We start from the raw sequence: 13,746 nt of genomic DNA on the forward strand, positions 1-13,746 counted from the left end.
TTCTCCACAACGCCCCACCCCACTTTATACAGGTCTTGTCTGGGCAGCCCTAAAGCACTGGTTCTTAACCTTGGGCTACTCAGGAGTTTTGGACTGCAACTCCCAGAAGCCTTCACCACCAACTGTGCTGGCTGGGGTTTCTGGGAGTTGCAGTTCAAAAGCAATCCGAGTAACAAAGGTTAAGAACCACTGCCCTAAAGGACCAGGACAGAGGACGGCAGAGGCCAAGTGCAAAAAACAAAATTATAGGAGTGGAAACATTGCCCCAGATCCCACAAGTGCTGGCAGCTGAGTGAGATAGACGGCACACTCACGATAAAAGATCAGATCTAGTCACAGTAGGTGCCAACATCGTGTAATTGATGGGGGAAACTGTTGGAAGAAACAGTCAGAAACATGACACAAATGGCAAGACAAATACCCACCTAGCCGCTCCCTTCTTGTCCCGAGTGCGGGTTCTGCTAGCCGTAGCTTTTCCTTTCCTCATCGCAACATAAGAACCGCAAAAGAGCCCTGTGCTGGGCCTGGCCAAGGGCCCCTCTTAGTCCAGGTTCCTGCATCTCACCATGGCCCCCACCAGATGCCTCAGGTTGCCCACGAGATTCCCTGTCTCCTGATAACCCCTTCTCTGGCCTCTGGCCTTTGGAGGTCCCTTCCTTCGAAGCCTGGAGATGATTCATCCCCATCATGGCTTTTCCTCCGGGAATCTGTCCAATCCCCCTTTGAAAGGCTTCTAGGCCAGATGCCATCCCCACACCCGGTGGCAAGGATAACAAATCCAAAGAGGACATTATCATCTCTACACAAGCTTTCCATTATGACCACTTTATTGACAAGTTTTTCCTTGCTGGCGAGGATCAAATCCTTTTTGTTTCTTCCACCCGTGGAAGATGACCTTGTCAGCAAAGCAGGTTAAGAATCCATCACACCTTGCATTCTTGACAGAGTTGGACTTCCAGACTGGTTGAGATCTTCCACTGCGACAGGTTCTTGTCTTGATCTGTTTGATAGTCTAATGGAGGAGGGCGTCCTTCCGGGCTTCTTGTACAACTGGCCTTCTGTGTCTGCAGGCTTCTATTGAAAACAGTTGTGGGAAAACTGTGCTCAAGGTCGTTAGCGGCATTCTTGTTTCAGTGAGACCAAACGCTCCCGGCAGAGAGCAGGGGCAAGGTGACCACTCATTCTGCCTTAAGAGTTTCTCTGGCCAATCCTATTGGTGATTAGGTAACTAGTATCCTATCTGAATTCTCTCAACATTCTGTGTAAGAGTGCTAGTTAATAAAAAAAATTCTCAGGGGGTGGCTTTGAGGCTCCGCTGGTGGACATCTGCTGTCACTTCTTTGCAACTTCTCTCTAAAGCTAATTGCCTTCCTATTATCTGTAATCACCCACATCATTAGCCTTCCTTATTGTTCTGTGATCAGCTACAAACTGTCATTTCACTATGTAGCTGGGAAAGATGAGTTAGTTTTCCTTTCTGACACTTCCAGACCCAACTTACAAATGAACATGATGCCATTTTGGAGAGAAATGGAGACACGAAGAGGAAAGTAGGAGCAAACATTCGGGAGAAGCTGAAGGTAACCCTTCTGGTACTTGAGTTCTCTGCCTGCAAGAGGACAGTTAGAGGTTGCTGAAGGTTAGTGCCAAGGCAGCATGGTTAGGTAAAAAAGAATAGGTAAGTCTCATCTAGGACTGCTTAAAGAAAATTGATTCAGCATCAGCCAACCACAAATTATGGTACATCGCTATGCAAAATGTATAAAATCAGCTCAGTTCCTCAGAGCTGGCAAGGAAAGGCAAGATGGCATCATAGCCCACAACTCATGATTTTTATGCTCTCTTGGGCAAGAGACTTCAATGAATTTTTAATGTGTATCAATGTAACAAAATATTAATTACTTAAGCCTATGCATTATACTCTTCACTTTTTATCATGTGGCTGCAATATCTATTTTTTTGACAGCAGTATTTTATAGATACACATTTTGGAGTGATGGTTTTCTTGTGTATTAAATATACAGGTAATATAGATAAATAAAAGCATATTAAATCATATCAGCTTGGCCAAATCAATTTTCTACTCATAAATAGTAGGATAAAAGGATAAAACAAGAGAACTATTTCACCATGGAAGAGATATAACTTATTCCAGAAGAGGGGAGGCTGAAACGTTTATAGAAGGATACCCAGATCAGCCCAGTGGTTGAGGTCAACCTGGGTTCCACACAAGCTACAAAACTCTCCTCTATAGGCTGATGGAATAATGGAGTTGGAAGGGGCATATAAAGCCATGACGTCTAAGTGTCTCCCCACTGCCCGAGACCTTGTCTACTGATTGCCTTTCAGAGACGGCTCCCACCTGATTCTGAAGTTATCCAGAAGCAGGACCTGGTTTATACAGTCAGCGCAAAAGAATTCTGGAATAGACAACATCTCAATCAGGAAGAAACAGGTAATAATGGGTGCCAGAGATAATTCTGAGACTGGTTTTTGCCATCAACCACCTTCTCCCCATATTCACCCAGCTGTCCAGTGGATGTATGGGGCAGTGGTGACTTCTGAATTCCACTGTTATGGAACGAATGATGCTGTGTCAGCTTTTGAGCGTGCCGTGGCCCACTTAGGGGATATGGTGGTGCCTCGACTTACAAACGTCTTGCTTTTTAGATTACTCCCAGTGGACGGATTAACCGGTTTTCACGATTCTTGTAATATAAGCCCTACCCCAAAAATAAACCCCAGTTAAGTGAAACCCCACTCTCCACCATTGTGCAGCAACCAGAAGATGACATGACTGTATTTCAATAAATGTACCCTGCTTCCCTGAAAATAAGACAGGGTCTTATATTAATTTTTGCTCCAAAAATGCATTGGGGCTTATTTTGAGGTGACATTTTATTTTATTTTTCATGGACAACAATCTACTTTTATTCAAATACAGTCCTGTCCTCTTCTTCTGGTTGCTGCACAAGGGTGGAGGGTGGGGCTTTCACTTAACTAGGGCTTATTTTGGGGAAACAGGGTAGATTGTTGTACATTTAAAAAAACACATCCCCTGAAAATAAGCCCTAATGCATTTTTGGAGCAAAAATTAATATAAGACCCTATCTCATTTTTGGGGAAACATGGTATATATGTGTGTATTTTGTGCTGTCAAGTCCAAACTAATTTACAGCAACGCTAATAGGGCTGTCAAGGTAAGTAAGCTATTTAAGGAGTGATTTTACTACTTCCACTCCCCCAGTGAGTAGCTGTGGCCAAGTGGGAATTTGAACCCTGTTCTCCAGAGTCCTGGTCCCTCACTCTGTCCACCAAACCACACTGGGAATCATGCTGAGCGACACAGCACAGACTAAAATCCAGAATGGATTAAGAATCCCTCTTAAATTTGCCTCCCTCTCTCTGCCACTGCTTCCATCAAAAAATTCTTAGGTGGAATGCTTGTCGACTTTTTACACTTTGTTTTTAACCACGTCTTTTCGAATCTCAGAGATACCAGAGCTGAGGAAGTACTTCAGGAAGCTTTCCCTAAGAGAAAAGAAGAGGCTGGTTATGGAATATGTGAAAGAAATTTCGAGCATTCTCCTGCTTGCTGAGAACACTGGTTCCAGAGAGCAACTTGTGGTATGTCCTCTCCACCGGGGCAAACAAAATGGCGGCCGGTCCCCAAGGGGTGATCCTCCAAAGCAGAGGCCAGGCAGAGTGGCCAGTGCTTCGGAAGGCGTCCCAGTGTCCTAGGAAGGACGAGGTTCTGGGTGAGCCATGCCCAGCGAGCTCTGTGCCATCAGCTGGGTGGCTGCAGTGGTCCAGGTGGGAGGTGGCCATGTGACCCCCAGCCCCCCAGCAAGGGCTTCTGTGGCTCCATTACACATCACCATTTCTTCAGAGGTCCTTTAAGCAGCAGAGACGTTGAACCGCAGAAGCCTCTGTGCTGCAAGGTCGGAAGACCTGCCGTCATAAGATCGAATCCACGCAGCGGAGGGAGCTCCCGTCACTTGTCCCAGCTCCCGCCAAGCTAGCGGTTCAAAAGCATGTAAAAATGCGAGCCGATAAGTAGGTACCACCTCGGTGGGAAGGTCACGGTGTTCCGTGTCTAGTCGCGCTGGCCATGTGACCACGGAGGATTGTCTGCAGACAAACACTGGCTCTATGGGTTGGAAACAGAGATGAGCACCGCCGCCTAGAGTCAGGCACGACTGGACAAATTGTCAAGGGGAACCTTTACCTTTACTTTTACTGGGTGGGGAAGAATCCCGGAAGAATGAAAGTGTGTGCGTGTGTGTGTGAAGATCAGATGAAAACTAGGTGTAACGAGCATCCGATCGTTGGGGAAGTGCAGGACTGGAACGTTTCAACCTATTTCATTTATTGAAACGTTTCTAGCTCGCTCTCTGTTGCCAGATCTCACGGTGGATTATAAAGCTATATGAAACCAATGTAAAACATATTTTCCACAATTTAGCATCCAACAGCATGAAATTAAAATACTCAGACCATTAAAAACACTGGACCGAAACCTGTACTGGTCACAGTCCTCCACTCCGAATGCAATGCTACCCCCTCTGCAAACTGTATGTTAAATAGGTTCGTCTTTAAGAAGTCTCAGGGCTTTCGTCTTTTGCTGTGGCTGCAGCAGAGGATGACCAAAGTGGCCTCCCTGGCCTTTTCAACTCTTGTCTTCACTTCCTGCGACCCTTGCAGCTTCGGCTTTGAGAGAGAGTCAGGCTTTCCCCATTTCTGCCTCTTCCATTCTGGGGCCTGTATGTTGATTTTTATATGATGACTTCCATGTTGTTTCCCCAGGAGCAGCATTTTCGAGAGAGTGGCATTGAGGAGTTTGTAAACCACCAGATCGAAGCTTTGGGAAGGATGATTGCAAAGTGCTTTGATCAGATTAAAGACCTCCTCCCTGAGGGTGTGGAAGAGGCCAAACGCTCCTATGTCAGAACGGTTTTGAAATTTCTCAGTGTAAGGAAATTCCTTATGCTCTTATTAGTATCCCGTAGAATTGCTTATGTACTCTAAATAGCCTTCATCTGCAGGTACTTTTACAAGTGGTTCAGTTTCAGCTGTCATCTTTTTCTTGCTAAATTCTACCCTATTTCCATTGACACCGTGTGGGACTGAATTGGTTTGATTTGGATCCACATTCGGTGGAAGGAGATCTCCTTCTTCCCTTCTTCCCCTTTGGAGGTCCTCCTGTCCCCTGAAATGGGGCACAGACAGCTAAGGAATCCTATGGACCACATCCAGCTCATGCATGAAAAACATTGTCATCATCATCATCTTTAGGCTGGTTCAGTACAAAAAAAAAAATCATTTGGGGTACTGCAGCAAGACTTTGTGACCCTAAGTCTCATATGCTGGAAGGGACATTGAGTCATGATGAATGACAGCAAAATATTTGTTGGCAACACTGTGGAAAGGTACGGCCAGTCAACCCGCTCAGGGTTTCCTAAACTTTTTCTGAGTCGTGACTCCCTTTTATAAGAGCCAAGTCACCTGCAACCTGCCACCACATTTGCATAAAAAGATATTTTTATGGAGTGAAGAAAACACTTTAAAATATACGGTATATATTTCAAACCCTAATTCTAACCTAATCTAGTAATATTAATGTAATAATACATAACTGCAGGGGCTGCAAATCTGCTTCAACCAAGTAAAATTTGAGAAGGAAAAACAATGTCAATACACTTTGAGTTTAACTTACTTTTTAGGGGTGTGGAAACGACCCTCCTTTCATGTCCTCTCTCCCCCCCCCGAAATGCCCCCTCCATGAAATTATTCCCTCTCAAGAAGCTTTTCATACAGTGGGGTCTTGACTTGAGAACTTAATCCGTATTGGAAGGCGGTTCTCAAGTCAAAAAGTTCTCAGGTCAAATCTGCATTTCCCATAGGAATGCATTGAGAACCATTTGATCCGTATCTGCTCTTTTCCGTCCATAGAAACTAATGGGAAGCTGCTATTCCGCCTTCGACCACTAGAGGGGGATATTTTGTTTCTTTTTTTCTTAGGTCAAGAAAGGTTCAGGGAAGGCAGGGAAAATACAATCCAGGCAGTACCAGGCAGTCTGAAGACTCCCAATCCACTCTCTAAACGCTGGGAGGAGTGAGGAAGCAGACAGGCACCCTTTTCACTGGCCAACAGTTAACTGAAAGTTCCAATTTTGCACTTTCCCTGCCTCCCACGTGGTTTTTTTTCAGTTCTTAACTCAAATCTAAGTATGTAAGTCAAGTCAATATTTTCCTATGAGAGTGGTTCTTAAGTCAAAATGTTCTTAACTCGAGCCGTTCTTAAGTCAAGACCCCACTGTAGTTCTTTTTTGTTTTTTTGACTTACCCTTTAAGGGCAAAGGGACGTGGTGGCGCTGTGGGCTAAACCGCAGAAGCCTGTGCTGCAGGGTCAGAAGACCAAGCAGTCGTAAGATCGAATCCACGCGACGGAGTGAGCACCTGTCGCTTGTCCCAGCTCCCGCCAACCTCAGGGTTGCAAATGCAAGTCGATAAATAGGGACCACCTCGGTGGGAAGGTAACAGCGTTCTGTGTCTAAGTCGCACTGGCCATGTGACCACGGAAGATTGTCTTCGGACAAACGCTGGCTCTATGGCTTGGAAACGGGGATGAGCACCGCCCCCTAGAGTCGAACACGACTGGACAAAAATTGTCAAGGGGAACCTTTACTTTTACCTTTAAGGGCCATCTGCTAGAAACAATAGCACTCAATTGACTGATGGATCTCCTTCCTGAGACAGAATAGGAAGCAAATCATTCTCGAAATTTGTGACTGAATTCTCCAGATAAAAAATAAATACATGTTTGTGTACACTTTTTAACTGGAGGATTCCTCTGCAAAATCTGGAGACTATGGCTAGTATCACTGCTGCCTAAATGAGGAGCAGAAAAGAAATCACAGAAGCATATTTTGCTGACTTTGTCTTGAGACATGCTAAAACTGAAAAAAGGAACTCTTTAATTAGGGGCAATCTGCCACTTCCGATGACATCATTCCCATTGCTCAAGTGAAGTTACGCAAGAGGATACTGGCCGTAACAGAATAGATACAGAAATAAATATTATATAAATGTAATCGTTACATTGTCCGTGACAAGCACTGGGTTGGACTACCCGGTTTTCAACATGCTTGCAGAGCTAATGATTGTTGGAATATCTGAATTATCAGAGGGAAGAGTATTCTGCCTGTAGGCAAATACCTTCCTCCAAAAGACTGTGGCAGAGGCCAGTGGCTCCCTTGGAAGGGCCTTTGCCAATGAATTGTAGGCCAAATCAATCTTTGAGGGGGAGGGTAATGTCACAGGCCACACAGTTCATGGGACAGATACATCGAAAGAGGCCTGTTCTCAGCCGATACAGTAAAACCCTTCTGTCAGGATATCATGGCCCATGAAGTAGAATTTGCTCTTCTCACATGAACCAAAGTTTGCTAATAGGCATCCATCTTGGAACAGGGGGCAGCCACAGGGTCCGCACACGAAGCTGATGCAATCCTTGGAATGTGTTTTGGACATGAGGGTCATGTCTGGAGAAGAGATCAGGTGGTGTGCCCAGGGATTAGCAATTCAGACGATATATGTGCTGCACACTCTGGTGATATGCGGCACTTTGTGTTGCTGCATCAAGCGCTGTCCGTTTATTTACTGATTAGCGTGTTGCGGAGTCTGTTGGCTGACGTCCCATGTTCCATTGCACATCATCTCTGAATACACTGCTGGCGAAGGAAGCTCCTCTCTCTGCGAGTCTCTTGGCTGTCCACCTGGAAGACCGACTTGTCTCGGGACTGTCTCCCGCTTCCCCCAAATCTTGACACCTTCTTTCAAATTATCCAGAGAGAAAATGGGTATAAAGGTTTCCACCAGACCCTAAGAGCTGTCTGCGTGAAGAACGGCGTGTATGCCTCGAAGTCTTTTGCACGCATCGATCTGAACGAAGACCTCGCCCGGCCCATTTACAACAAAATTGGAAGCAGTTTCGGAAGCATTTTCAGGTAGGAGAGACTCCGCTCCGCTCTGAAACGCATAGTTTTTAATTTTCACTTTGGAAACCAACTCTGAGCTCCCCTGCCCTTCTCTGGTCTTCCCAGCTTCGGTGTAGTTGAGAGGAGGCGGAGAAGACTCTTCTCCCCAGGGTCAATGTTCCTCAGCAGGCTCCTTTCTCCTGAGGAGACCAGACATGGCAAGGAGAAGGTGGTGGGAGAAGCCCTCTTCCCCGTAGATTTTCAGGTGTTCCTGTTTATTGGCACAATCTTTACCCTGTTAATTCTCATTTTGCTTTGAACCAGTGACTATGCTGTCCCTCTAGAATCTTTCACAGTGACATTGAGTTTGTTCTGTACTTAGCTGGGGATTTTACTTTATTTAAATTGGTGGTGTTTTGTAACAAATAGTGGGTCTTTTATATTTGCAAAGGCTTTCACGGCCAGGACCTAATGGTTGTTGCGGGTTTTTCGGGCTCTCCAGAGGACAGAGTGCTGTCCTCTGAAGATGCCGGCCACAGAGACTGGTGAAACGTCGGGAAGAACAACCTTCAGAACACGGCCAAAGAGTCCTAAAAACCCACAACAACCAGTGGGTCTTTTAATCTGACATTTTTTGAAGTGTGGTTCTAGACAAACTCAGAATTCAGTAGTGGCACATAAATCAGCAGAATTAAACTAAACCAATAGCAGGGTACGCATAGTCAGCCCCTCAAATGGATCTCCTGACTAGGTTCATAGGTGCCTCTTCTGTAGCTGCCGTCCTCATTGGGTAGCTTGTCATCTGCTTCTCCAAGCCTGGCTGGGAAAAAAATGGAGTTCTTGGTCATGTTCTTCCCGCTTCTGTCCTTCAAACAGGACCCAAAAACCGACCAGAGGCAACCTGTGGTTCCAGCTAGAGGAGTTCAAAAAAGAGGTGCAAGAGAAGATTCGCTATATTGCAAGAGACCACAGAATATCAGAGAATGGCAAGGTCAAAGCCTTCATTCACGAGGTAAGGGTATACAGTGGTGCCTCGCATAACGAGCGCACCGTTTAACGATGAATTCGCATAGCGATGCGGATCTTGCAATCGAAAAACCTATCGCATTGCGATGTTTTAATAGGGTAAACATCACATTGTGATGATTGGTAAGCGTTGCGCTTACCGATCTTCGCATTGCGATGTTTAAAAACAGCTGATTGGCGGTTCCAAAATGGCCGCAGCATCAACAAAATGGCCACCTGCAGCGTTTTCGCACCGATTCCTCGCTTACCGAGGCGGCGAAAATGGCGGCCAAATGGAGGATTTCCACATAGCGGTGAGTTTTGTCCCCATAGGAACGCATTAAACGGAGTTTAATGCGTTCCTATGGGGTTTTCCGTTCCATTTAGCGATGTTTCCGTATAGTGACGCTTTTCCTGGAACGGATTAATGTCGCTATGAGGGGCACCAGTGTACTGAGAGAGGGAAGAAGCGCTCACTGGAGGAAGTCAGTTAAAATAAGCAAAAAGCAAGGTCACTCCTCTGAACCACCAGCTGCTTAGATGGAGATGCTGTCACCCTGGTTTGCGTTGCTTAGGTTTCTCCAGACCAGATCAGAGGGATTAATTCCATAATGGGGAAGGTACCACTTCCTGGGTACCCTTGTGAAATGGACATGGAGGGACAGGAGCCTGGGGTGTTTTTAAGGGTATTTTCGGAAGCAAACAACCATTGAAGTTATGTGTGAGAGACAGGAAGGAGCCAAGGCGCACTCTGGCAGAGTGTGTGCTCGGCGCATCGCTGGAGACCCAGTGTGGGCCTGGAGAGAAGCTCAGACTGAAAAAGATCATTTTGGTCACTGAGTACCAAAAGAAATTTCAGAACTTTAAATTGATCTGCGCAGATTGATGTTATCCTGCTGAAGCTGAAAGAAGAAATTCTCCAGGAGAAGCTGATCATCTACAAGACGCTTCCTCTCTCTATCCAAAGTGACCTAAGGAAGCATTATGAAGGTGGGCAGGGTTTTTTTTTCTATATTACAGTTTCCATGCTAATCTGGCTCAGGATATTGAACAAAGGCAGGGGGTGGGGAGGAAAGGACAAAGTGATCTGCACCAGAAAGACTGACTTTAGTTTCAATGCCAACTTTTGTGGCTCAAACTTCACTTCCTCACTCCTATAGGCTGCTGATACTCTGCCATCTATATGTATGCATCTCCCTGGTGGTAATCAGAACCAGGTGACGATACAGCCAACAGACAAGGGGAGAACACATAGAAATGTGACTACTGAGGTGTTAGTTGCTTAAAAGTGCAAAACATAGTTGGAGTGATGAGCTGTTGGGCCAGCAGGTTTGACTGTGGTAGACACGCACATAATTGTTTCTGAGACAGAAGTGAGACGGGATTACAGCAAATTTGTATGCATAAGATGTTGCAGGAAACAGCCTTGATCTTTATTTAAGCATGTTGTTCTTTAGTCGTGTCTGACTCTTTGTGACCCACTGCCTCCCGGAGTTGGGTCAAATTCATGTTGGTAGCTTTGATGACACTGTCCAGCCATCTCATCCTCGGTCGTCCCCTTCTCCTCTTGCCCTCACACTTGTCCATCATCAGGGTCTTTTCCAGGGAGTCTTCTCTTCTCATGAGATGGCCAAAGTATTGGAGCCTCGGCTTTAGGATCTGTCCTTCCAGTGAGCACTGAGGGCTGATTTCCTTCAGAACGGATAGGTTTGTTCTCCTTGCAGTCCAGGGGACTCTCAAGAGCCTCCTCCAGCACCACAATTCAAAAGCATCAGTTCTTTGGCGTTCACCCTTCCTTATGGTCCAGCTCTCACTTCCATACATCACTACTGGAAAAACCATAGCTTTGACTATGCCTGTAGAAACCCACTAAATTTTTATATATACTGTAGCATACTTCTGCTACCTCCCCTCTCCAGCCTTGATTTCTTTTTACCATTACCTGTGAATTACTGCAGGTAATTACAGCATCTGCTGTGGCATGCTACTAACCTCTTGGCACACTCTGATGCTGAGTTATGCAGGCATAAATATGCAGTAGGATTCTGGGGAGTGTTTTGGGGAGAGGGGATAAAATCCTGCAATGGAAACTTCCTTGATTTTCCCTTGATTCCAAAAAAGAAAAAGGATCATCGGAAAACTTGCCTGTCACTATACACAGGGTTGCAAAAAAGACCAGCTACATAATTAATACTGAGAATTACAAAATTTTGTGTAGGCATCCTTCAGTCTCGAAAGACTATGGTAGCGTGCTCTGTATGGAGGACTTGGAACAGCGTCTAGTGTGGCTGAGGAGGCCAATTCGAGAGTGACAATCCCTTCCACACTGGAGACAAATCCAATCTGTCCCCTGTCCAGCTCCCTGGTTTTGCTTCCTTTGTGACTTCCTCTTTGCCTCAGCCTGCTGGACAAGGGTCTCTTCAAATTGGGAGAGGCCGTGATGTACTGCCTGCCTCCAGGCTGAACGATCAGATGTCAGAGTTTCCCATCTGTTGAGGTCTATTCCTAAGGCCTTCAGATCCCGCTTGCAGATATCCTTGTATCGCAGCTGTGGTCTCCCTCTGGGGCGATTTCCCTGCACTAATTCTCCATATAGGAGATCCTTTGGAATCCGACCATCAGCCATTCTTACGACATGCCCAAGCCAGCGTAGATGTCACTGTTTCAGTAATGTATGCATGCTGAAAATTCCAGCTCGTTCTAGGACTACTCTATTTGGAACTCTGTCCTGCCAGGTGATACCAAAAATCCGTCATAGGCAACGCATATGGAAGGTGTTCAGCTTCCTCTCCTGCCGGGCACAAAGGGTCCAGGACTTACAGGAGTGTGCTCAGGACACAGGCTCTATAGACCTGGATCTTGGTATGTGTTGTCAGTTTCTTATTGAGCCATACTCTCTTTGTGAGTCTAGAGAACATGGTAGCTGCTTTCCCAATGCGTTTATCCAGCTCAACATCTAGAGAGAGGGTGTCAGAGATGGTTGAGCCAAGGTACACAAAGTCATGAACAACCTCCAATTCTTGTGTGGAGATGGTAATAGAGGGAGGTGAGTCCACACCCTGGCCCATGACTTGTGTTTTCTTCAGGCTGATTGTTAGTCCAAAGTCTTGGCAGGCCTTGCTGAAACGATTCATGAGTTGTTGGAGGTCTTCAGCAGAGTGGGCAACAATGGCTGCATCGTCTGCAAAGAGGAAGTCCCGCATGCATTTCAGTTGGACTTTGGTCTTCGCTCTCAATCTAGAGAGATTAAAGAGCTTTCCATCTGATCTAGTCCGGAGATAGACACCTTCTGTTGCAGTTCCAAAGGCATGCTTCAGCATGACAGCAAAAAAGATCCCAAAAAGTGTTTGTGCGAGGACACAGCCCTGTTTCACTCCGCTTCGGATGTCAAAGGGATCTGATGTTGAGCCGTCAAAAACTACAGTGCCTTTCATTCCATCGTGGAAGGACCTGATGATGTTAAGGAGACGAGGTGGACATCCAATCTTGGGAAGTATTTTGAAAAGGCCATCCCTGCTAACCAAGTCAAATGCTTTTGTAAGGTCTATGAAGGCCACTAAGAGTGGCTGTTGTTGTTCCCTGCATTTCTCCTGCAACTGTCGGAGGGAGAATACCATGTCAGTGGTGGATCTATTTGCTCGAAATCCACACTGTGATTCCGGATAGACTCTGTCTGCAAGCACCTGGAGCCTCTTCAGCACAACATGGGCAAGCAGCTTCCCTACAACACTAAGAAGAGAGATACCACGGTAGTTATTGCAGTCACCCCTGTCACCTTTGTTCTTGTACAACGTGACAATGTTTGCATCCTTCATGTCCTGTGGTACTCCACCTTCCCTCCAGCAGAGACAAAAGATTTCATACAGTTCGGTGATGATGATCTCCTTACCGCATTTCAGCACTTCAACAGGGATGTTGTCCCTTCCAGGTGCCTTGCCAGAGGTGAGGGAATCCAAGGCCGCATTTATTTCTGCTAGGGTTGGTTCGCTGTCCAGCTCTTCCAAGACAGGCAGGCACTCAATGTTATTTAATGCTTCTTCGGTTACTACATTCTTTCTGGAATATAGCTCGGAGTAGTGCTGCACCCAGCGTTCCATCTGCTGTGCTCGGTCCTGGATGATCACACCTGTAGTAGACTTCAAGGGAGCAGATTTCTTCTGTAATGGACCTAAGGCCTGCTTGATACCATCATACATTCCTTTGATGTTACCTGTGTCCGCTGCTATCTGTATCTGAGAGCAAAGCTGAAGCCAATAGTCATTGGAGCATCTCCTGGCAGCCTGTTGGACTTGGCTACGAGCGGCTCGAAGAGCTTGCAGGTTGTACTCGCTAGGACAGGCTTTGTATGCTGCTAGAGCTCTTCTCTTATCCTCAATGGCTGGCATTAACTCCTCCGAATGGGCTTCGAACCAGTCAGCCATCTTTCTGGTCTTCTTGCCGAAGGTGGACAAGGCGGTGTTGTAGACAGTGTTCTTGAAGTGTTCCCATCGTTCAGGTGCATTTGCATTAGCCGGACCTGGAAGGGCTTCCTCAAGTGCTTGGGCAAATTCCTTCACTTTTCTTTGATCGCGAGTCTTGTTGATGTCAATACGTGGTCTTCCTTCCTTTTTCATGTGATACAATTTCTTTGTTCGCAGTTTTACTCTACTACACACCAGGGAGTGATCAGTATCGCAATCAGCACTCTGGTAGCTGCGTGTGATCGTAACACTAGGAAGGCTAGAACGTCTAGTGAGGATCAAATCGAGCTGATGCCAATGCT

The 13,746-nt window shown here is 46.1% G+C and overlaps 1 protein-coding gene across 1 annotated transcript in view; it reads left to right on the forward strand.

Moving 5' to 3' along the window:
- NUGGC (nuclear GTPase, germinal center associated) overlaps positions 1-13,746 on the forward strand; it is a 34,375-nt gene that overhangs the window by 12,163 nt on the left and 8,466 nt on the right. Inside the window, exons 9-15 of the mRNA XM_078381507.1 lie at positions 1,491-1,580; positions 2,350-2,455; positions 3,494-3,627; positions 4,807-4,971; positions 7,852-8,009; positions 8,856-8,991; positions 9,866-9,974. Of these exons, the coding sequence (XP_078237633.1) occupies positions 1,491-1,580; positions 2,350-2,455; positions 3,494-3,627; positions 4,807-4,971; positions 7,852-8,009; positions 8,856-8,991; positions 9,866-9,974 (898 nt within the window). The remainder of the gene's footprint in view (positions 1-1,490; positions 1,581-2,349; positions 2,456-3,493; positions 3,628-4,806; positions 4,972-7,851; positions 8,010-8,855; positions 8,992-9,865; positions 9,975-13,746) is intronic.

Source organism: Pogona vitticeps, chromosome 1, assembly GCF_051106095.1.
Source record: "Pogona vitticeps strain Pit_001003342236 chromosome 1, PviZW2.1, whole genome shotgun sequence".
Classification (NCBI taxonomy): Eukaryota; Metazoa; Chordata; class Lepidosauria; order Squamata; family Agamidae; genus Pogona; species Pogona vitticeps.